The following is a 25,761-nucleotide window of genomic DNA, read 5'->3' as shown; positions in this document are numbered from 1 at the left end:
AACTTTAATCCTATTCACTTGAATAGGAGCAGAGCTGCAGTACTGCAGCTCAGCCGCTATACTGTGACCGGAGCCATCTGCTTCCGGCAGGGTCATTCGGTGCCCAGACGCAGCGGGAGCAGCTGATCAATGCGGGGTGTGGGTGTCTGACACACACCGATTATATACTGATGGATAGGTCATTAGTATGAAATACCGGTCTGTGCCTGGACAACCCCATACATTTTCGATGCCGTGCACCCTCAAACCGATCAATACCGTGAATTCATGCAATTTGATACTAATCTGTGCAGCCACACAGTTTGTATTGCAATAAATGTAGTGACTGACATGATGTGATGCCGGCCCTGAAAACAGAGAAGATGTCGCGCACACTGTTATCTAGCGCAATAACACAGGAAATTAATTAATGCTGACATGCCCTTTATGATGGTCACACTGCATTGATAAGTGCTAAAATAAAATGAAAAAAACACGGCGCCACATAGTGCAGATGAGTAAAAAAGGAACAGGGGAACACATAATATAACGCGCTCTCCTTGAGATTTTGAATACTGGCAGGTATCACAGTTGAGAGTGTGGAATGCACTTAACAATATAACGAGAAGTAGCTGCTGCCCGGTTCCATACGCAACGATCACAAGGAGTTGCCGGTAAAGGTATAGTATAACATGGGAAGCAAAAAAGGAACCACAGTGGCGCTGCTTAAGATAAAAATAAACCCAAGTTCATGTTTAAATCGATTAATAAAATAGAATGGATGCTAAGCGTTTCAACACCGGACTGGTGCCTTTGTCAGGCAGGAGAAATACATACAATCAACATAGATATATATATGAGGGTAGACCTCAAGATTATAATAATTAATTGAATATGTTGGAACGCCGAAAGAAACGCCAAAGGGAGGCGGGTCAGAGTTCAAAGATCAAAGTAACAAGAGGCTGGTTGTATACAGCCACAGAGGAATACGAGTGAATAAACATTAAAACATTATCAATATGTAACATTGTATGTGTAAAAAACAAAAGCAATACAAAAACGGCAATACAGAAAAGACAAGGTTATTATGAATATAAAAATGAATGAAGACTGAGTATGTATTTATGTATATTTATGTATGTATGTATTTCTCTTGCCTGACGAAGACACCAGTCCGGTGTTGAAACGCGTAGCATCCATTCTATTTTGTTAATCGCTATTAAACATGAACTTGGGTTCATTTTTATCTTAAGCAGCGCCACTGTGGTTCCTTTTTTGTTTCCCATGTTATACTATACACTGCATTGATGGCTGGTTGGTCAGATATTGCAACACGTGTGGCCCCTTTTGTCCCGTATTTGTACAGAACAGTTCTGCATTCCTTAGGCCTCTTTCACATGCCGCAGATTTTGTTGCAGATCTCGTTCTTGCTGCAAAAACAACCCCATTCAGATGAATGGAAATTATTTTAAGTCGCAGAAATCTCTGCAGTAAAATCTGCAGTGTGTGCAGGGGGTCTTATAGGGTTAATTCCAGTTGTGGTGGAATTAATAGGAGCAGTGAGAATAGGATCAAGTGATTGTTTTAGGTTGTGTTCACTTTTCAGGCAGGAGATCAGTTCCCGTTGCCTTCAGGAACAGCCTGACCGCATATGAATCCCATCTATCATTATCATTAGTATCACTGCAGAGAAACGTGGCATGCAATGTGTCTCTTGTCAGGTATAAGGAGACGTCTGTCATAAAAACTGAAGTTTTTTTTCTCTCTGTGAGGACATGAACCAATAACAAGCGAAATTCTAATGGCACACAGTTGTCCGTTTATTCATACACTTTCAGGAAGAATAGCAGAGGAACAGCTCAATGCAGAGTTAATTGGAAATGCAAGTATTTAATAAAAACAAACATACTGACAGAACTGACAGGGTCTCTTTAAATTAACTCAAGTACTTATTTTTTTAGTATTATCTAAGTGTTGCATAAACTATTGCCCACAATTACTAATGCTGTCTAATAGTTTCCAGGCGTATACGGAAAAAAAACAGCAAAGTACGGGCACCACAATATATGTATATCACAGGGGTGCTGCAGAACGTGCAAGACGACTAAATTGATGAAAGCAAGAAAAGATAGCACGATCAAAATAGCGCACACCCAATACAAATAGTATGAAAAATGAGAAAACTTTTATTGGTCCCAAACATATACAGTGAAGGAAATAAGTATTTGATCCCTTGCTGATTTTGTAAGTTTGCCCACTGTCAAAGACATGAACAGTCTAGAATTTTTAGGCTAGGTTAATTTTACCAGTGAGAGATAGATTATATTTAAAAAAAAACAGAAAATCAGATTGTCAAAATTATATATATTTATTTGCATTGTGCACAGAGAAATAAGTATTTGATCCCTTTGGCAAACAAGACTTAATACTTGGTGGCAAAACTCTTGTTGGCAAGCACTGCAGTCAGACATTTTTTTTGTAGTTGATGATGAGGTTTGCACACATGTTAGATGGAATTTTGGCCCACTCCTCTTTGCAGATCATCTGTAAATCATTAAGATTTCGAGGCTGTCGCTTGGCAACTCGGATCTTCAGCTCCCTCCATAAGTTTTCGATGGGATTAAGGTCTGGAGACTGGCAAGGCCACTCCATGACCTTAATGTGCTTCTTTTTGAGCCACTCCTTTGTTGACTTGGCTGTATGTTTCGGGTCATTGTCATGCTGGAAGACCCAGCCACGAGCCATTTTTAATGTCCTGGTGAAGGGAAGCAGGTTGTCACTCAGGATTTGACGGTACATGGCTCCATCCATTCTCCCATTGATGTGGTGAAGTAGTCCTGTGCCCTTAGCAGAGAAACACCCCCAAAACATAATGTTTCTACCTCCATGCTTGACAGTGGGGATGGTGTTCTTTGGGTCATAGGCAGTATTTCTCTTTCTCCAAACACGGCGAGTTGAGTTAATGCCAAAGAGCTCAATTTTAGTCTCATCTGACCACAGCACCTTCTCCCAATCACTCTCAGAATCATCCAGATGTTCATTTGCAAACTTCAGATGGGCCTGTACATGTGCCTTCTTGAGCAGGGGGACCTTGCGGGCACTGCAGGATTCTAATCCATTACGGCGTAATGTGTTACCAATGGTTTTCTTGGTGACTGTGGTCCCAGCTACCTTGAGATCATTAACAAGTTCCACCCGTGTTGTTTTCGGCTGAGCTCTCACCTTCCTCAGGATCAAGGATACCCCACGAGGTGAGATTTTGCATGGAGCCCCAGATCGATGTCGATTGACAGTAATTTTGCATGTCTTCCATTTTCTTACTATTGCACCAACAGTTGTCTCCTTCTCACCCAGCGTCTTACTTATGGTGTTGTAGCCCATTCCAGCCTTGTGCAGGTCTATGATCTTGTCCCTGACATCCTAAGGGTATGTTCACACGCTGAGAGGCAGTTACGTGTGAAAAGACAGACTGTTAACAGCTGCCTCGTTTCACACGTAAAAGCTCCTCCTCGTAATTTACGAGGCATCTGAGACGCTCGTAAACCTTGAGCCGTGCTTCATTGATTTCAATGAAGAACGGCTCAAATTACGTGGCAAAGAAGTGCCCTGCACTTCTTTGCCGAGGCAGTAAATTTACGGGTCGTCGTTTGACAGCTGTCAAACGACGACTCGTAAATAACAGGTCGTCTGCACAGTACGTCGGCAAACCCATTCAAATGAATGGGCAGATGTTTGCCGACGTATTGCAGCCCTATTTTCAGACGTAAAACGAGGCATTATACGCCTCGTATACGTCTGAAATTTGGCCGTGTGAACATACCCTTAGAAAGCTCTTTGGTCTTGCTCATGTTGTAGAGGTTAGAGTCAGACTGATTAATTGAGTCTGTGGACAGGAGTCTTTTATACAGGTGACCATTTAAGACAGCTGTCTTTAATGCAGGCACCAAGTTGATTTGGAGCGTGTAACTGGTCTGGAGGAGGCTGAACACTTAATGGTTGGTAGGGGATCAAATACTTATTTCTCTGTGCACAATGCAAATAAATATATATAATTTTGACAATGTGATTTTCTTTTTTTTTTTATATATAATCTATCTCTCACTGGTAAAATTAACCTAGCCTAAAAATTCTAGACTGTTCATGTCTTTGACAGTGGGTTAAGTTACAAAATCAGCAAGGGATCAAATACTTATTTCCTTCACTGTATATATGACACACAAATAAAAACATTTAAAAACATGTATGAACAGAAGCTCATGTGTAGATAAACAGGGCAAAAATACAGTCGCTATACTTGTCTCAATAGGACAATAATATATAAATAGTTGGTTAGTACTGGGTAAATATAAAGCTTCTAATCCACAGCATACAATAGTCACAAAGACCAAAAACTTCTCAGCATGCCAAGAATAGTAGCTACACAAGGGATAAAGCTGGAGAATAAATTACAAGCAGGCACCAGAAAATAGATAGAAAACAGAAAGAGTAGACACCAAAAATTTGAAGCACACCGAATATCAGGTACGCATAACCCAGAAGTGCTGTAGTAAGGGAACTACCCCACGTGTATCGCTGCTTTAGAATGCAGCTTCCTCAGGGGAAATAGAATGCAAACAAGGATAAAAAAAACTATTTTTATAGTTAGTAAATGATCTTATTTCAGGAGGATATTCGGTGTGCTTCAAAAAAAATGTATGTCATTTTGCCGCATCTTGCATGACCTGCACACTTTTTGCTTCCTTATGCCACCTTTGAGTTGGCTTATTTTGCGGCACAAATTTGTGCAAAATTTTTGACGTGCTTTGGTAAATTTCAACCCACAACCTCTTTTCAAGAATACTTTTTAAAAGTGTCTAGTGAGGTACAAATTTGGTGCATTTTTCAACACATTCTAGACACAGTAGTAAATCTGTGTTTATTTTCTAGGCTACTTATTTTGTTATTCTTTATACAGTATTGTGTTATGCCTAATGCACACAACGGTTGTATGCCGGCCGGGTCCCGTCCGTCATTGGTGGAAAGATAGGACATGTCCTATCTTTCCACAGATCGGTGTGTCGGGTCTGTTTTCACAGAACCGATTCACCTGCTAAAGTGAATGGGTCCGTGAAAACTATCAGGTTCCACTCTGATGCCGTGAAAAACATCCCCATTGGCACTCAGTCGTGTGCAACTGCACTTAATGCATTTTACTTTCTTGTAAAATTATATGAAAGAAATATAATTTCTTCTAAACTTTTTTTTCTAAATGTAGGACTTGATGACTCCTTGCAGTTGTATGTTTCCAGTGTGGAAAGGGAGAAGATTAATGGTGAACAGCTCCTACAGATATCTCACCAGGATCTTGAAGAACTTGGAGTGACACGGATTGGTCATCAGGAGCTTGTTCTTGAGGCTGTTGATCTTCTCTGTGCCTTGGTAAGTAGCTAAATGTTCTGTACAAAGATGTCCTCTGCATAGCTGTATTTGATTTATTGTTTGTTTTTTCCTCTTTTGCTCTTGTCAATCAGATCTGCAAAATTACAAAAATAACTAACCATGATCAAATCTCAATAAGTTCTGAGTTCTAAATGTACATGAGGTAGCATTCAAGGAAAGCCAGAATCTAGAGCTCGGCAGGACTTTGAGGTAGGAATAGAAGTAGGAGTTCCCTGAAAGTGTAAAAAATTTTAAGAGGTTCTCTCACGATGATACAGTTGGGGATCACTGACATAACCTAAAGACAGAACCCAAAAACTGTTTTCTCGGCTTGCACAGATATATTGGTTATGGTTTTAGTTTTTTTATTGTTTACTTCCTCTTTCCCTTCGTCTGCCTAGTCCCTCCCCCACGTGTACCGTTGACCTTCCCTTTTCCACTCTATACTTATTATAAACTAGACTCGTGCGGTGCTTAATATGCTATATTACTTGTAAGTTTGTATGTTTTTATGTTATGCATATGTCTTTAATATAACATGTCACAGTTTTTAAAAAATCTCAACAAGTACCCCTAATAACTGGGTGGACTCATGAATACATGTTAAAGAGAACCTTTCACCTCCCCAAACATGTTAAGCTGAGTGCAGCATGTTATAGGAAAGGCTTCACAAACCCTGTCTCACATAAAATTATTTTTCTAACTCCCTCCGTTATTTACATATCGGTGCCGTTATATTTGGCGCCCGATATGTAAATAAGCCAATGAAAAGTCAATGGGGCGTTTCTATCTAACTAAACGGCAAGGGGGCGTGATGTCTCCGCTCTGACACAGTCCAATCAGCTGCGGACAGTGTCACGGCAGTTAGCTCTGTTTTCTCTCCCGCGAGAACACACACAGGCTTGGTGGTTGTGCTGCAGATAGCCGCGCGCACAGCCATTCGCACACACATCGACAGATGTAAGTAGATCTCCTCGTCTCCTTCTTCTCCTCATCTCTGCTTCTTATCCTCGTCTCTGCTTCTTATCCTCGTCTCTGCTTCTCCTCCTCGTCTCTTCTCGTTCCGTGGCGGCAGGAGTGGTGACTTTGATGTGCGAGCGAACGGCCATGCGCGCATGCTTGAGGGAGCGCGCACACTATCTGCAGCACAAACACCAAGTCTGTGTGTGTTCTCGCGGGAGCGAACACAGCACAAGCCGCCCTGACACTGTCCGCAGCTGATTGAACATTGTCAGAGCGGAGACATCACACCCCCTTGCCTTTTAGTTAGTTAGAAATGCCCCATTAACTGTTCAGGGGCTTATTTACATTCGAGCGCCAAATATAACAGCACAAACATGTAAATAACGGAGGGAGTTAGAAAAATAATTTTACGTGAGACAGGGTTTGTGAAGCCTTTCCTATAACATGCTGCACTCAGCTGCATATGTTTGGGGAGGTGAAAGGTTCTCTTTAAAGGGAAACTGTTGAAGACATTATTGATTAGAGAGTCCTCAAACTACCTAAAAGGGTTTTCTGAGATATTACAGTACCAGTGCCTGGTGCTGCAGCTCAGTCTATTCAAGTGAACTGGCTAAGCTGCAGTAAACACAGCCAAATTGACACCGCTGTGCCGGGTAGTGCAGTAAAGGGGCTGCAACGCTTCAGCGAGCTGCGCTGCCCCTTCATGGGCCATCAATGTGATACCCCAGAAAACCTGTTTAATTAACTATAGTCTGGTGCTATTGTCTTTTAAGTTGTGGCCCACACTGGTTGAGCGCATGGGAGATGATGGCAAGGTGTCTGCTACTCCCTAGATCTGGAATGAAGATAACTTGGTATTTCCTTTTTTTTAATGTGCATTCAGAGACGACAAGGCAAGAATCCAGCTGGAGATTTAGTTTTTCCTGACAGAGTTTCTCTTTAATATTTAAACATCCTCATGTCAGAAAATATTCTCTAGATAATAATGTTACTTTCAGATCATTTACAAGGCTATACACGTAGCATATAGTGGTTCTCAATGTCCTCAGTGTTCAGGCTAACTCAAGTTCTATTTCCTATACCCCTAATATGTTTATTTCCTTGAATTATAATTTTGCAAGATAGAGTTGTAGGGAGTTTTTGACTCATGACAGTCACAAACAACCGGTTGGTTTGGGGCAATTTATTAAAAGGGAATGCTAAGGGCAGCCAACACAGAGAACAGACGGTACATGAAAAGCCTATATACCGTATGTCATTATGATATGGACCTTCATTCATAGAGACTAAGACATGAAAAGAAATGAGTCATAATGCCAGACATATACAATGACCTCTCTGCAAGTGATAGGAAAGAATGTCCAACAATTCCATTCTCATTATGAGAACACATTCCCATCTTCTTGTCACACTTTTCGCTGTGTCCGACTAGTTCTTCTTAAAATGGAAACAGCTTTTACCGTGCTGAATATGAATCAGCATTTCTGTTTATAGTATAAAGTAATCTTTCTAATCATTTCTACTTTCCCTCAATAATGCAGTATGGTATGTTTCATACAGTCTGCCTACCTATTTTATTTTAGCTTTTAAAGATTATATACACCTCAAGAGGATTAAAAAACAAATTTAAACAACTTTTAAATTAACTTTTGTTAAAAATTTGTTTTACTTTTTAAGATAAAGCTTCTATGTATCCTGTAACTGACAGCCACAGCTTTGACAGAATGATACAGGTTCTATGTATACAGGATAAATAGAAGCTGTATCTTAAAAAGTAAACATTTACTATTACTATTATTATTGTTATTATTTTTTTTTAGTCTAAAATCACATAAACCATTAAAAGATTTAAAAAAAAAAAACTTTCATAGGTGTTCATAGCCTTTAACTTAAAGAGGCTCTGTCACCAGATTTTGCAACCCCTATCTGCTATTGCAGCAGATCGGCGCTGCAATGTAGATTACAGTAACGTTTTTATTTTTAAAAAACGAGCATTTTTGGCCAAGTTATGACCATTTTCGTATTTATGCAAATGAGGCTTGCAAAAGTACAACTGGGCGTGTTGAAAAGTAAAAGTACAACTGGGCGTGTATTGTGTGCGTACATCGGGGCGTGTTTACTACTTTTACTAGCTGGGCTTTCCGAAGAGAAGTATCATCCACTTCTCTTCAGAACGCCCAGCTTCTGGCAGTGCAGATCTGTGACGTCACTCACAGGTCCTGCATCGTGTCGGCACCAGAGGCTACAGTTGATTCTGCAGCAGCATCAGTGTTTGCAGGTAAGTAGCTACATCGACAGGGTGATTGCTGGTAGGTCCCGGTGGGGGGGGGGGCAGCGGGAGCAACTTGCATCCCCATGCCCAGCCAGAGTTCCAGGGTGATTGCTGGTAGGTCCCGGTGGGGGGGCAGCGGGAGCAACTTGCATCCCCATGCCCGGCCAGAGTTCCAGGGCCAGAGTGTGACGGCAGGCAGCATAGGCCGGGGCAAAGTTCCAGGGCCAGAGTGTGACGGCAGGCAGTATAGGCCGGGGCACAGTTCCAGGGCCAGAGTGTGACGGCAGGCAGCGTAGGCCGGGGCAGAGTTCCAGGGCGGTGGGGAGAGGACTAGGCCTCAATCTAAGGAGATCCATTTGGTGACCAAGCAGCAGTGAAAATAAAAAGGCCCAAATGTCAAAGAATGACATTTCTGCTACTGAAAGTGAAACATTTGAAAGTGAACCATTTAAAATCAAGTTAAAGTGGGGTATGTTCAAAAAATGTCAGAGGCGGTAATGAGCAGCAGAGGCAGGCCGGGGCAGAGTTCCAGGTGCCTGGAGTGTGAAGGCAGCACAGGCCTGGGCAGAGTTCCAGGGCCAGAGTGTGACGGCAGGCAGCGTAGGCCGGGGCAGAGTTCCAGGGTGGTGGGGAGAGGACTAGGCCTCAATTTAAGGAGATCCATTTGTTGACCAAGCAGCAGTGCAAATAAAAAGGCCCAAATGTCAAAGAATGACATTTCTGATACTGAAAGTGAAACATTTGAAATCAAGTTAAAGTGGGGTATGTTCAAAAATGTCAGAGGCGGTGGTGAGCAGCAGAGGCAGGCCGGGGCAGAGTTCCAGGGCCAGGGGTGTGACGGCAGGCAGCGTAGGCCGGGGCAGAGTTCCAGGGCGGTGGGGAGAGGACTAGGCCTCGAGATATGGAGATCCATTTGGTGACCAAGCAGCAGTGAAAATAAAAAGGCCCAAATGTCAAAGAATGGCATTTCTGATACTGAAAGTGAAACATTTAAATCAAGTTAAATTGGGGTATGTTCACAAATGTCAGAGGTGGTGGTGAGCAGCAGAGGCAGGCCGGGGCAGAGTTCCAGGGCTAGGAGTGTGACGGCAGGCAGCGTAGGCCGGGTCAGAGTTCCAGGGCGGTGGGTGAGAGGACTAGGCCTCGAGATATGGAGATCCATTTGGTGACCAAGCAGCAGTGAAAATAAAAAGGCCCAAATGTCAAAGAATGACATTTCTGATACTGAAAGTGAAACATTTAAAATCAAGTTAAAGTGGGGTATGTTCAAAAAATGTCAGAGGCGGTAATGAGCAGCAGAGGCAGGCCGGGGCAGAGTTCCAGGGCCAGGAGTGTGAAGGCAGCACAGGCCGGGGCAGAGTTCCAGGGCCAGGGGTGTGACGGCAGGCAGCGTAGGCCGGGGCAGAGTTCCAGGGCGGTGGGGAGAGGACTAGGCCTCAATCTAAGGAGATCCATTTGGTGACCAAGCGGCAGTGAAAATAAAAAGGCCCAAGTGTCAAAGAATGACATTTCTGCTACTGAAAGTGAAACATTTGAAAGTGAACCATTTAAAATCAAGTTAAAGTGGGGTATGTTCACAAATGTCAGAGGCGGTGGTGAGCAGCAGAGGCAGGCCGGGGCACAGTTCCAGGGCCAGGGTGTGACGGCAGGCAGCGTAGGCCGCGTCAGAGTTCCAGGGCGGTGGGTGAGAGGACTAGGCCTCAATCTAAGGAGATCCATTTGGTGACCAAGCAGCAGTGAAAATAAAAAGGCCCAAATGTCAAAGAATGACATTTCTGCTACTGAAAGTGAAACATTTGAAAGTGAACCATTTAAAATCAAGTTAAAGTGGGGTATGTTCAAAAATGTCAGAGGTGGTGGTGAGCAGCAGAGGCAGGCCGGGGCAGAGTTCCAGGGCCAGGGGTGTGACGGCAGGCAGCGTAGGCCGGGGCAGAGTTCCAGGGCGGTGGGTGAGAGGACTAGGCCTCAATTTAAGGAGATCCATTTGGTGACCAAGCAGCAGTGCAAATAAAAAGGCCCAAATGTCAAAGAATGACATTTCTGATACTGAAAGTGAACCATTTAAAATCAAGTTAAAGTGGGGTATGTTCAAAAATGTCAGAGGCGGTGGTGAGCAGCAGAGGCAGGCCGGGCCAGAGTTCCAGGGCCAGGGGTGTGACGGCAGGCAGCGTAGGCCGGGGCAGAGTTCCAGGGCGGTGGGGAGAGGACTAGGCCTCAATCTAAGGAGATCCATTTGGTGACCAAACAGCAGAGAAAATAAAAAGGCCCAAATGTCAAAGAATGACACTTTTAATACTGAAAGTGAAACATTTGAAAGTGAACCATTAAAAATCACGTTAAAGTGGGGTATGTTCACAAATGTCAGAGATGGTGGTGAACAGCAGGGGCAGGCCGGGGCAGAGTTCCAGGGCCAGGAGTGTGATGGCAGCACAGGCCGGGGCAGAGTTCCAGGGCCAGGGGTGTGACGGCAGGCAGCGTAGGCCGGGGCAGAGTTCCAGGGCGGTGGGGAGAGGACTAGGCCTCAATCTAAGGAGATCCATTTGGTGACCAAGCGGCAGTGAAAATAAAAAGGCCCAAGTGTCAAAGAATGACATTTCTGCTACTGAAAGTGAAACATTTGAAAGTGAACCATTTAAAATCAAGTTAAAGTGGGGTATGTTCACAAATGTCAGAGGCGGTGGTGAGCAGCAGAGGCAGGCCGGGGCACAGTTCCAGGGCCAGGGTGTGACGGCAGGCAGCGTAGGCTGGGTCAGAGTTCCAGGGCGGTGGGTGAGAGGACTAGGCCTCAATCTAAGGAGATCCATTTGGTGACCAAGCAGCAGTGAAAATAAAAAGGCCCAAATGTCAAAGAATGACATTTCTGCTACTGAAAGTGAAACATTTGAAAGTGAACCATTTAAAATCAAGTCAAAGTGGGGTACGTTCAAAAATGTCAGAGGCGGTAATGAGCAGCAGAGGCAGGCCGGGGCACAGTTCCAGGGCCAGAGTGTGACACTGTCCGCCGATAGATAACCCTTTGCACATTATCGTCGTCATCATTATCAGCAGCAGTTGCTGTCAGCCAGCTCCAGAGTGTATGAGCGGCGTGTGCTGCCCATTGCAGCCCGGGGTAGAGGAGCCGTGTGCAAGCTGTGCATGCCCGGGGGCAACAGTGTATGAGCTCCACAGCGCCAGCGGGGGGGGGGGGGGGGTCCCACTATGTCCCAAGCCGCCTGACATGTACTTCCGGTCGGCTAGGAGGTGGCATGTCAGCTGGGCTATCAGCCAGCTCCAGCGTTTATGAGCGGCGTGTGCCTGCACCCGTGGGGGGGATAGAGGAGCCATGGGGAAGCTGTGCAAGACCGGGAGCAGCCGTGTACGAGCTCCGCAGCGCCCGCTGTGGACTTCCAGGGCAAGAGCGGTATGAGCGGCCACCTCATGCCGACCTCCTGGAAGTCCCCGTCGGCCTCGCTCGCGGGTCGGTCCCGCTGTTTTTTTTACCTTCTTAATAAAAAAATCTTTTTTTTTTTATGGTACTTTCGGAAGCCTCAAGCCCACCTGCAGTTGCACGAGCAAGGACACCTCGGCGACTCCTTCCGAAAGCGGCCGGGAGCCAGTTCCGAGTATGAGCGGCGTGTGCCTGCCTATGGCACCCGTGGGGGGATAGAGGGGCCTCGTGGGAGCTTGTGCATGCCGGCAGCTTCCTTGTGGGAGCTCCGCAGCGCCCGCGGCGAGTCCCGTTGTGTCCAGCCGGCTGACAAGCACTTCCGGTCCGCGAAGGATGCATGACAGCGGCGGTGTGCCCGCTCCGAGTATGAGCGGCGTGTGCCTGCCTATGGCATCCTTGGGGGGATAGAGGAGCCATGGGGAAGCCGTGCCAGCCCGGTTGCAGCCGTGTACGAGCTCCGCAGCGCCGGCGGCGGAGTTTCAGGGCTTCAGCGGTATGCACGGCCAACTCATGCCGACCTCCTGGAACTCCCCGTCGGCTTCGCTCGCGGGTCGGTCCCGCTGATTTTTCTACCTTCATAATAAAAAAATCTTTTTTTTTTTATGGCATTTTCGGAAGCCTCAAGCCCACCTGGAGTTGCACGAGCAAGGCCACCTCGGCGTCTCCTTCCGAAAGCGGCCGGGAGCCAGTTCCGAGTATGAGCGGCGTGTGCCTGCCTATGGCACCTGTGGGGGGATAGAGGGGCCCCGTGGGAGCTTGTGCATGCCGGCAGCTTCCTTGTGGGAGCTCCGCAGCGCCCGCGGCGAGTCCCGTTGTGTCCAGCCGGCTGACAAGCACTTCCGGTCCGCGAAGGATGCATGACAGCGGCGGTGTGCCCGCTCCGGGTATGAGCGGCGTGTGCCTGCCTATGGCATCCTTGGGGGGATAGAGGAGCCATGGGGAAGCCGTGCCAGCCCGGTTGCAGCCGTGTACGAGCTCCGCAGCGCCGGCGGCGGAGTTTCAGGGCTTCAGTGGTATGCACGGCCAACTCATGCCGACCTCCTGGAACTCCCCGTCGGCTTCGCTCGCGGGTCGGTCCCGCTGATTTTTCTACCTTCATAATAAAAAAATCTTTTTTTTTTTATGGCATTTTCGGAAGCCTCAAGCCCACCTGGAGTTGCACGAGCAAGGCCACCTCGGCGTCTCCTTCCGAAAGCGGCCGGGAGCCAGTTCCGAGTATGAGCGGCGTGTGCCTGCCTATGGCACCCGTGGGGGGATAGAGGGGCCTCGTGGGAGCTTGTGCATGCCGGCAGCTTCCTTGTGGGAGCTCCGCAGCGCCCGCAGCGAGTCCCGTTGTGTCCAGCCGGCTGACAAGCACTTCCGGTCCGCGAAGGATGCATGACAGCGGCGGTGTGCCCGCTCCGAGTATGAGCGGCGTGTGCCTGCCTATGGCATCCTTGGGGGGATAGAGGAGCCATGGGGAAGCCGTGCCAGCCCGGTTGCAGCCGTGTACGAGCTCCGCAGCGCCGGCGGCGGAGTTTCAGGGCTTCAGCGGTATGCACGGCCAACTCATGCCGACCTCCTGGAACTCCCCGTCGGCTTCGCTCGCGGGTCGGTCCCGCTGATTTTTCTACCTTCATAATAAAAAAATCTTTTTTTTTTTATGGCATTTTCGGAAGCCTCAAGCCCACCTGGAGTTGCACGAGCAAGGCCACCTCGGCGTCTCCTTCCGAAAGCGGCCGGGAGCCAGTTCCGAGTATGAGCGGCGTGTGCCTGCCTATGGCACCTGTGGGGGGATAGAGGGGCCCCGTGGGAGCTTGTGCATGCCGGCAGCTTCCTTGTGGGAGCTCCGCAGCGCCCGCGGCGAGTCCCGTTGTGTCCAGCCGGCTGACAAGCACTTCCGGTCCGCGAAGGATGCATGACAGCGGCGGTGTGCCCGCTCCGGGTATGAGCGGCGTGTGCCTGCCTATGGCATCCTTGGGGGGATAGAGGAGCCATGGGGAAGCCGTGCCAGCCCGGTTGCAGCCGTGTACGAGCTCCGCAGCGCCGGCGGCGGAGTTTCAGGGCTTCAGCGGTATGCACGGCCAACTCATGCCGACCTCCTGGAACTCCCCGTCGGCTTCGCTCGCGGGTCGGTCCCGCTGATTTTTCTACCTTCATAATAAAAAAATCTTTTTTTTTTTATGGCATTTTCGGAAGCCTCAAGCCCACCTGGAGTTGCACGAGCAAGGCCACCTCGGCGTCTCCTTCCGAAAGCGGCCGGGAGCCAGTTCCGAGTATGAGCGGCGTGTGCCTGCCTATGGCACCTGTGGGGGGATAGAGGGGCCCCGTGGGAGCTTGTGCATGCCGGCAGCTTCCTTGTGGGAGCTCCGCAGCGCCCGCGGCGAGTCCCGTTGTGTCCAGCCGGCTGACAAGCACTTCCGGTCCGCGAAGGATGCATGACAGCGGCGGTGTGCCCGCTCCGGGTATGAGCGGCGTGTGCCTGCCTATGGCATCCTTGGGGGGATAGAGGAGCCATGGGGAAGCCGTGCCAGCCCGGTTGCAGCCGTGTACGAGCTCCGCAGCGCCGGCGGCGGAGTTTCAGGGCTTCAGTGGTATGCACGGCCAACTCATGCCGACCTCCTGGAACTCCCCGTCGGCTTCGCTCGCGGGTCGGTCCCGCTGATTTTTCTACCTTCATAATAAAAAAATCTTTTTTTTTTTATGCCATTTTCGGAAGCCTCAAGCCCACCTGGAGTTGCACGAGCAAGGCCACCTCGGCGTCTCCTTCCGAAAGCGGCCGGGAGCCAGTTCCGAGTATGAGCGGCGTGTGCCTGCCTTTTGCACCCGTGGGGGAATAGAGGAGCCATGGGGAAGCTGTGCATGCCCAAGCTTCAAACTGTCACCATGTCAACAGACATGGTGACAGCGTCCCGATCGCAAAGCAGGATTCAAACAGGACCAATCAGAGTGGTCCCTGTGCCGGAAACGAGCTGTGATTGGTCAGTACTGACAGGCCAATCACAGCGCAGGAGCAGTGGTGCCTGCCTATTGCACCCGTGGGGGGAATAGAGGAGCCATGGGGAAGCTGTGCATGCCCAAGCTTCAAACTGTCACCATGTCAACAGACATGGTGACAGTGTCCCGATCGCAAAGCAGGATTCAAACAGGACCAATCAGAGTGGTCCCTGTGCCGGAAACGAGCTGTGATTGGTCAGTACTGACAGGCCAATCACAGCGCAGGAGCAGTGGTTTGCCGGCATCTCCGTCTCTGACAAGCTCTTTCCTGTCAGAGAGCTTGTGAGAGACGGAGACAGGAATAAATACAGTGCGTAAGTTAAAAAAAACCAGCGATCTGCCGCTTTTCTGCCCTTTTGTGCCCACTAACCTGTTTTTAGTTAGTTAGGTAGCACAAGTTTTTCAGTATGGCCAAAAGAGTCTTTTCAGCCGAGGAAGCATCTGCAATGCTGTGTTCCGACACGGACAGCGCAAGTGAAGGTGAGGAGCAGTTCGTGCTTCCATCTTCCTCTGCATCCAGTGACTCTGAATCTGCACCCCCCAGTCGGCGCAGAAGAGCCGTAGTTCCTGATCTGCCTGAGCTGACCTGGGAAGCTGCAGAGAATTATACCCCCCAGGTGCCTGAGTTTACAGCCCGCTCAGGCATTCAAATTGAAATGACGGGTTTCAGCCCCATTGATTATTTTAACCTTTTTTTTTCAGACTCCCTTTTAGCGTTAATGGTCCAGCAGACCAACATCTATGCGGAACAATTTATCGCCCAGAACCCTGACTCTTATTATGGGAGAAGCCAAAATTGGACCCCCACAAACCTAGTGGAATTGCGGAAGTTTTGGGGCATATTTTTAAGTTTTGGCCTAATAAAAAAGCCTAGGATTAGAGACTATTGGTCCCTTGATATTTTATATAACACCCCCATTTACCGCACAGTAATGACAAGGAAGCGCTTCGAAGCCATCCTGAAATTCCTTCATTACAATGATAATAGCCAGTGCCCACCCCCACAGGACCCAAATTTTGATAGGCTATATAAAATACGACCATTGATTGCCCACTACTCCCAAATTTTTTCCCACATTTATACCCCACAGCAAAATATTTCGGTAGATGAATCCCTAGTCAGCTTCAAGGGTAGACTGCACTTCAGGCAGTATCTACCCAATAAAAGAGCCCGGTACGGCATAAAGCTCTACAAGCTGTGCGAAAGTGCCACCGGTTACACCTACTCCTTTAGGGTCTATGAGGGAAAAGACTCCCATATAGATCCCCCAGAATGCCCCCGTTTCCTTGGAATTAGTGGAAAGATCGTATGGGATCTTATCCATCCTTTACTTGGGAAAGGCTATCATCTTTATCTGGACAACTTTTATAACAGTGTCCCCTTAGTAAAAGTTCTCTTGTCCAGATCCACCTTGGCATGCGGAACAATCCGCAAAAATAAGAAGGGCCTCCCCAAAACATTGCTGGGTCAGATCCTAAAATTAGGAGAGAGCAAAGCTTTCTGCTGCGACAATCTGCTCCTCCTAAAGTATAAGGATAAAAGGGACGTCCTTATACTGACCAGCATACACGACAGCAGATGCAGCCTAGTTCCTGTACGTGGATCCACTTCCCAAGTCCCAAAACCATATTGTGTACAGGAGTACAACAAGTATATGGGTGGCGTTGACCTGTCCGACCAGGTTATAAAACCATACAACGCCATGCGCAAGACCAGAGTATGGTATAAGAAGCTGTCTGTGCATCTTACACAGATGGCTTTATACAACGCCTTTGTCCTCTATAGATATGCCAGCAGTGGAGGTACATTCCTGCAATTTCAGGAAAAGGTCATAAAGTCCCTGATGTTTGGTAACCAGGAAGGAGAGGGCAGTTCATCTGGCTCTTCCGTCAGTAGGATAATTCCCGGCCAGCATTTCCCGACAGAAATCCCCCCCACTGAAAAAAAAAAGAAGCCCCAAAAAAAATGCCGTGTGTGTGCCAAGCGAGGCATTCGTAAGGACACCACATACCATTGTGAGACATGTCCCACAAATCCCGGCCTGTGCATGAACCAATGTTTCAAAATATATCATACCTCCTTGGATTTTTAATTTATTTATTCATTATTCACCTTTTCTGTCTCCCATACTGGCCATGACCAATTATTAATTTTTCTACTGACCAGCCCCATTTAAAATTTGATCATTTAAAAATTGTAAAAAAAAAACACCTAAAACAAAACTAAAAATTCTCAGTATACCCCTAGATAATTTCCTCAATGGGTGTAGTTTCCGAAATGGGGTCACTTGTGGGGGGTTTCCACTGTTTAGTCCCCTCAGGGGCTTTGTAAATGTGACAAGGCCTCTCAAACCATTCCTGCTAAATGTGATCTCCCAAAGCCAAATGGCACTCCATCCCTTCTAAGCCATGCCCTGTGTTCAAATATCCGTTTATTACCACATGTGGGGTATTGTTTTACTCGGGAGACATTGCTTTACAAATTTTACGGTGCTTTTTCTCCTTCAGTCCTTGTGGAAATGAGAAAAAAAATGGCTAAACCTAAATTTTCTTTGAATAAATGTTGATTTTAATTTTCACGGCCTACTTCCAATAAATTCTGTAAAAAACCTGTGCGGTCAAAATGCTCACCATACCCCTAGATAATTTCCTTGAGGTGTCTAGTTTCCCAGATGGGGTCACTTTTGGGGGATTTGTACTGTTTTGTCACTGCAAGAGCCCTTCTAACAAAATAAGGCCCCAAAATCCACTAGGTGTTCCTTTGCTTCTGAGGCCTGTGCTTCATTCCAGTAGCACGCTACGACCACATGTGGGATATTTCCTAAAACTGCAGAGACTGGGCAACAAATATTGAGTTGAATTTCTCTGCTAAAACCTTCTGTGTAATAAAAAAAATAGTATTAAAAATTTATTTCTGCCAATAAATATGAAATTTGTAAATTCCACCTCTACTTTGCTTTAATTCCTGTGAAATGTGTAAAGGGTTAAGACATTTTCTAAATGCTGTTTTGAATACTTTGAGGGGTGAAGTTTTTAAAATGGGGTGACTTTTTGGGGGTTTCTAATATATAAGGCCCTCAAAGCCACTTCACAACTGAACTGGCCCCTGTAAAAATGGCCTTTTGACATTTTCTTGAAAATGTGAGAAATTGCTGCTAAAGTTGTAGGCCTTGTGATGTCATAGAAAAATAAAAGGATGTTCAAAAAACGATGCCAATCTAAAGTAGACATATGGGTGATGTTAATTAGCAACCATTTTGTATGGTATAACTGCCTGTCTTACAAGCAGATACATTTAAATTGAGAAAAATGCTAATTTTTGCAATTTTTCGCTAATTTTCGGTGTTATTCACAATTAAATATAGAACATATCGAGCAAATTTTGCTAGTAACTTAAAGTGCAATGTGTCACGAGAAAACAATCTCAGAATCGCTTGGATAGGTGAAAGCATTCCAGAGTTATTACCACATAAAGTGAACATGTCAGATTTGAAAAATGAGGCTCTGTCAGGAAGGTCAAAAGTGGCTAGGGCGGGAAGGGGTTAACCTAGTTCGGTCCCCACCGTTACAGTCGGATGTCAGCTGTAAGATACAGCTGAGATCCGGTGATGATGGCACCGACTCAGCTTCTGAGCCGGTGCCAAATATTGTACGGCATTTTGCGGGAAGTCAATGCTTTCCAGGACGTACATATACGTCCAATGGCGGGAAGGGGTTAATAGACACGTTGATAAACTGCTGCCAGACAACTTTGGCACCACTTATCTCCTCAGGAAAAAAAATAATAAAATGGGTTAAAATCCACCCAACTTCAATTCCAGCCAGGGGTAGGGAGGCACCAGAGGATAGACGGCCTGCCTCATACACAATAGATTGGTGATGGATCACATAGAAATCCTTCTGATTCATACAGATACACTAATATATAATGTGTTTGGCCAGCTTAGAAAACATTGGAGAAGATTTAGCAATGCAATGTCAGTTTTGTAAAAAAAAAGGAAACATCAATGACTTTATTCTTATTAGTATGGATGCAGAGATGGCAAGTTGTGGATAGTTATTTTTTTATGTAATTTCTTAGAATTTTAAGCATTTATACTTTGCTCCTTTCTAGGTTCATTGAACGGATTATCCGGGTTATTAAAATTGATAGCCTATCCTAAGAATAGGCCATCAATATCCGTGGGGGTCTGAATTTCGGCACCCTCGTCGTTCAGCTGTTTGAAGGCCCGTACCAGCGCCACAGCCTCTTTAATGTTTGCATGGTTCTTCTCGCTTTACGTACTTGCACGCGCCGTTACATTTGTACTGGCTGTGCAAGGTATTTCACCACTTTCCCATTCAAGTGAAGAGGCTGCGGCACTCGAACAAGCCCATTCAAACAGCTGACAATTGTACCACCACCGATTTAATATTGATGTCCTAGTTATTAAATTTCAAGTACTCGGATACAGGGCCGGCGTCAGCAGCTGGCAAACCCGGGCAAGTGCGGGGCCCACGCTACTTGGGGGGCCCACTCGGTCGCTGCCGTCGTTAAGGCATCACTGTCCATATATGGACAGTGATGTAAGAAGGGGAGGAGTCCCAGGCAGAGCGCTAGCGGTTCTGATCCGAGACTCCGTCTCTGGGAAAGCCCCTGACATCGCTTCCAGACCCAGAGCAGTGTCCCAGCCTGACCGCGCTGGTCCCGCCACCAACTGAGCCTGCGTCCGCATATTGAGTTGAATGCTGGAGCCTCGGCACAGGCTGCAGCTCGGCACAGGCAGGCGCGATGTAGTGACGTCACTACGTCGCGCCTGTCTGCGATGAGTCACTCACAGCACAGTGCAGAGGAGGAGAAGGATCCTCCACACGTCGTGGGAATGGGTAGGTAAGTAATTATGTTATTATTTTTCTATTAGATGCATATGGGGGCATTATACTAGGTATGGGAGGGGGGTCCTATTGTAGCTACTGAGGGGGCATTATACTTTATGGGACAGCTGTGGGGGGCATTATACTGTATGTGGCAGCTATGGAGGGCATTATACTGTATGGGGCATTATACTATATGGGACATCTATGGGGACATACTGTATGGGGCAGCTATGGGGGCCATTCTACTGTATGGTGCAGCTATGGGGGGCATTATACTGTATGTTGCAGCTATGGGGGGCATTATACTGTATGGTCCAGCTATGGGGGGAGATTATATGGTATGGGGCAGCTATGGGGGCATTATACGGTATGGGGCAGCAATGGGGGTCATCATACTGTATGGTGCAGCTATGGGGGGCATTATACTGTGTGGTGCAGCTATGGGGGGCATTATACTGAATGGTGCAGCTATGGGGGGCATTATACTGTATGGGGCAGCTATGGGGGCATTATACTGTATGTTGCAGCTATGGGGGGCATTATACTGTATGGTGCAGCTATGGGGGCATTATACTGTATGGTGCAGCTATGGGGGGCATTATACTGTATGGTGCAGCCATGGGGGGCATTATACCGTATGGTTCAGCTATGGGGGGCATTATACGGTATGGTGCAGCTATGGGGGACATTATACGGTATGGGGCAGCTATGGGGGGCATTATACTGTGTGGGGCAGCTACGGGGAGTATTATACTGTGGTGGTCAGCTATGGGGGGCATTATACTGTGTGGGGGGCTGCTATGAGGGCATTATACTGTGTGGTGGGCAGCTATGGGGGCATTATACTGTGGGGGGGCAGCTATAGGGAGCATTATACTGTGGTGGTCAGCAATGGGGGGCATTGTACTGTGTGGGGGGCAGCTATGGGGTCATTATACTGTGGGGGCATTCATGGGGTCTGTCGGGCAAGGCAGCTGGGCATAGGCGTGCGTGGAGGTCTGGTGGTGTTGGAAAGGAGTAGGTTGGCCTATGCTGAATTCTTGCACCAAGGCCCATGAGCCTTTAGCTACGCCACTCCCACGCAGAGTGCTAGTAGTGCTCTGCACGGGACTATGGATCTGGGGTTGCCCCTGACAACACTGTTCATACATAGACCGTGACGTCGGGGGCTGTGTGGCACTACCTGGGAGGGGGGGTTATGTGGCACTAGCTACAGAGGGCACTAAATTTATGGGGGTACAAACTGGGGGCCTAACATCTTTATGGGGGCATAAACAGAGCCTAACGTTTATATGGGGGCACAAAGTGATGATTTTTTGCATTTTACTGCTGCCGTGAGTTCCCCCGCAAAGGGGCCCACTACAGTGAAGGAAATAAGTATTTGATCCCTTGCTGATTTTGTACGTTTACCCACTGTCAAAGACATGAACAGTCTAGAATTTTTAGGCTAGGTTGATTTTACCAGTGAGAGATAGATTATATTAAAAAAAAAAAAAAGAAAATCACATTGTCAAAATTATATATATTTATTTGCATTGTGCACAGAGAAATAAGTATTTGATCCCTTTGGCAAACAAGACTTAATACTTGGTGGCAAAACCCTTGTTGGCAAGCACAGCAGTCAGACGTTTTTAGTAGTTGATGATGAGGTTTGCACACATGTTAGATGGCATTTTGGCCCACTCCTCTTTGCAGATCATCTGTAAATCATTAAGATTTCGAGGCTGTCACTTGGCAACTCGGATCTTCAGCTCCGTCCATAAGTTTTTGATGGGATTAAGGTCTGGAGACTGGCTAGGCCACTCCATGACCTTAATGTGTTTCTTTTTGAGCCACTCCTTTGTTGCCTTGGCTCTATGTTTCGAGTCATTGTCGTGCTGGAAGACCCAGCCACGAGCCATTTTTAATGTCCTGGTGGAGGGAAGGAGGTTGTCACTCAGGATTTGACGGTACATGGCTCCATCCATTCTCCCATTGATGCGGTGAAGTAGTCCTGTGCCCTTAGCAGAGAAACACCCCCAAAACATAATGTTTCCACCTCCATGCTTGACAGTGGGGACGGTGTTCTTTGGGTCATAGGCAGCATTTCTCTTCCTCCAAACACGGCGAGTTGAGTTAATGCCAAAGAGCTCAATTTTAGTCTCATCTGACCACAGCACCTTCTCCCAATCGCTCTCAGAATCATCCAGATGTTCATTTGCAAACTTCAGACGGGCCTGTACATGTGCCTTCTTGAGCAGGGGGACCTTGCGGGCACTGCAGGATTTTAATCCATTACGGCGTAATGTGTTACCAATGGTTTTCTTGGTGACTGTGGTCCCAGCTGCCTTGAGATCATTTACAAGTTCCCCCCGTGTAGTTTTCGGCTGAGCTCTCACCTTCCTCAGGATCAAGGATACCCCACGAGGTGAGATTTTGCATGGAGCCCCAGATCGATGTCGATTGACAGTCATTTTGTATGTCTTCCATTTTCTTACTATTGCACCAACAGTTGTCTCCTTCTCACCCAGCGTCTTACTTATGGTTTTGTAGCCAATTCCAGCCTTGTGCAGGTCTATGATCTTGTCCCTGACATCCTTAGAAAGCTCTTTGGTCTTGCCCATGTTGTAGAGGTTAGAGTCAGACTGATTAATTGAGTCTGTGGACAGGAGTCTTTTATACAGGTGACCATTTAAGACAGCTGTCTTTAATGCAGGCACCAAGTTGATTTGGAGCGTGTAACTGGTCTGGAGGAGGCTGAACCCTTAATGTTTGGTAGGGGATCAAATCCTTATTTCTCTGTGCACAATGCAAATAAATATATATAATTTTGACTATGTGATTTTCTTTTTTTTTTTTTATATATAATCTATCTCTCACTGGTAAAATTAACCTAGCCTAAAAATTCTAGACTGTTCATGACTTTGACAGTGGGCAAACTAACAAAATCAGCAAGGGATCAAATACTTATTTCCTCCACTGTAAGTCTGTGTCGCCCAAGGGTCCACATAAACCTGGCTCGGATAACCCCTTTAATGACTTATGTGTCAGCACAATCTATGGAGGCAGGTAAAACTACCATTTACACCTATACCTCATTCAAGGAACCAGTAGTCTTAATATATCAGGGTATGTCCATAGCACCACTAGAAGAAGCCAGAATGCTGGCGAAATGCGCGTCGGGTGCTTAGCACTTTTAAATGTCTCCTGGTGCAACACATGGCCCTAGTTGCCATTCCTAGGCCGATCGATTGTTAAATCAACTACTATTTCTTACTGCACGACTGACAGCCGTCTGCTGTCTAGTTAACGGCACGGCGTCCTGATAGCGCACCCTGCTGTGTCTCACAAAGCAGCTGGGTGTGTTCCTTTCATCTAGCCACCACGCTCTATCCTGACCGCCGGTGAACTGGCCGTGCGGTCCTGTTATTGATACTACCCCGTTTACCTACGGGAGTAGAGCGTGGCAACTGCCTTGCCGGACTGACTGTCCTGCGGGGTTGCCCTGACATCTCGGCGCCGGAGCCCTTGCCGCTCTGCTCTGAGACTCAGTGTAAAGCTGGGTCTGACTCTGCTGACAGCAGAGTCGCACTTCGGGACGGCGTGTGGATACCGCTTCTCAGCTGACAGCTGAGCGCGGTTACAGCAGGGTTGTCACAGCTGTTCCCCACGCTGCTGCTCTGGTACACAGGGACACCAGAGTGAGGGTACAGTTGCCTGCACACACTTTGCCGTAGCAGTATTATGTGGCAGTGCGATTGGCAACAATTGCCTTGACTTGTTGCACTGTCACAATTTGTAATCATGTTACACAGTACAGCAAGTTTAAATCACCTTCACTGCGCTGTTTTCCAATAGAGACAGCGCAGATACACAAGTGTTTCTGCCATACAGCATAATACTTTATGTGAATCACAGATTAACTGCTGTTGTCTTTTTTATAGACTAATCTGCCGACCTTATTGATAGATAAAATTAAATTGAATACTGTGTAGCTTCCTGCCTGGTGGCATAGAAGTTATTGTTCTCTACATATACATAACTGACAGCAGTACAGTCACACACCGCTCCCCACGCTGTTGCTCTGGCACACAGGGGCACCAGCGTTAGGGTGCAGTCAGCAGGCTTATGTTCACACTGTGCCGTGGTATAGTCGCATGGCAGTGCGATTGTCAATTATTGCCCTGATCTATTGCACTGTCACAACTCTATATTATATCTATCGGCACGGTAGGTCAAAATTATCACAACTGCGCTACCCGATTATACAGACAGCGCAGATGCCCATCTGTGTTTGCTTGACAGCACACTATTCTGTGGTTACCCACGGAGTAGTTATTGCTGTCAGCTTTACAATATAATCCACCGGCTTTGTTGATAACATAAATTTAATTTGACACAGAGTGTAGCTTGCTACCCTGGCAGCACAGAAAATTTGTGCTTCCTACCATAACAATACTGATAACATAACAATCCATCAATTTACCATACATTACATGGCCAAAGGTATGTGAGTTTGGGGGTCACTCACACATACCAGTTTGCACCGTTGGACTTTTAGTGTAATTGTCTATTTTAATGCATAACAATAAAAGTTAAATATTATTAGATCACATAACTCTTTCCCTCTTTCCCCTTCCTCATACATATAGTCTTAATATATCAGCCTCGGACAGTTTATGAAAAGGTCACTTTAACAATAATTTTTTAGTTATTGATTTGGCTAAAGATACCTTTACATTCTACACTCTGCGATAATTACGATATTTTTTTTTCTGGATTAATCATTTACAAAGGGAAATTATTTTGAGCTTATTTCTTTATTAATAAAATATAAATATTTGTGGATAGCTGTGGTCATAGGGTTAGGGGCTGTTCACATCAAATTTATTCGGACTGAAACTAATTTCGGGAAATTTGCTCATCTTTATTAACAACATTTTGGCATAATTAAGATTATTACGATTATTAAGATGATCAAATACAGAAAGGTCCATTAAGTTCAACCAGTTATTTATTTTTAAATGTATTGTGGTGTTGAGATTTGCTGTTTTTTTTTATACTGGTGCATTTGTTCGCCAGGGAGTTAGCACATGAGAAAGCAGGGGAAGTAAAACTGCACAACAAACGGTACTAAATGTCCATTCATAGCATACATAATGCAATACTAGTGAATGCAATAATGTAATGAGGTAACATTCCTGTAAGATCAAAAGGTTAGCACTTGGTCAGTTGTGTCTTTTTTATATCACTTCACATTTTTCTGCTCAGTGTTGCATGCCCTAAAGCAGTCAGAATAGCTTATGTCTAAGTAGTCAGTAAGGGGATGGGTAAATGAGTGAGTAAGATGAGTTTAGAGACTGCACTCTAATTACTATAACTGGTTAAACCCCTTTTTAACATAATTAACCTATTCCTTTTACTATTGTTAGTGTCATTGCTTTGTGCTCAGTGTGAATCTTCTACTGTACCTGTTCTTATAACACCAACCCTTGAGAAGTTTAGGAATCAACCTTGTAAAAGTGGAGATCTGCTCTAATACTTTAATATCTACCATTAAATACAGTGTGTGCCAGTTATTCATCTCTAGAACTAATACAAAACTGTGTATTACAGTGCCAGGGAGTCGATATGTCTGAAATCGCAGAGTCAATGCGCATGACTTTTTTTTAGTGCTTTTCTATTGATGACTATGAAAGATCTTGTGTGGCTACCTAAAGCCCACTTGAGTGCTGGAACGGGTTCAAAAAGTCTATAATAATGTGTCACCGCTTGTGTTTTATTTGTTTTTCATTTACATGATAAGCTAGATACACAGAGATACCCACAGCAAGACAGGTGTCAGCAGTTTGTGTATGTTTATTTCTAGTTATTAATACTGAAGATCATT

At 46.2% G+C, this 25,761-nt stretch overlaps 1 protein-coding gene across 2 annotated transcripts in view; it reads left to right on the top strand.

Moving 5' to 3' along the window:
- Window positions 1-25,761, top strand: part of CNKSR3 (CNKSR family member 3) — a 186,109-nt gene that overhangs the window by 91,620 nt on the left and 68,728 nt on the right. The window contains exon 2 of one of the 2 annotated variants that reach the window (XM_075864361.1): window positions 5,234-5,397. In XM_075864361.1, the coding sequence (XP_075720476.1) occupies window positions 5,234-5,397 (164 nt within the window). Of the gene's footprint in view, window positions 1-5,233; window positions 5,398-5,513; window positions 5,608-25,761 lie in introns of those variants that run through there. The other variant, XM_075864362.1, reaches the window with a different exon arrangement.

The sequence above is a fragment of the Rhinoderma darwinii genome, chromosome 4 (assembly GCF_050947455.1).
Source record: "Rhinoderma darwinii isolate aRhiDar2 chromosome 4, aRhiDar2.hap1, whole genome shotgun sequence".
In the NCBI taxonomy this organism is placed as follows: Eukaryota; Metazoa; Chordata; class Amphibia; order Anura; family Rhinodermatidae; genus Rhinoderma; species Rhinoderma darwinii.
The sequence above is the reverse complement of the archived record's forward strand: the minus strand, read 5'-3'. Positions and strand labels throughout refer to the sequence as shown.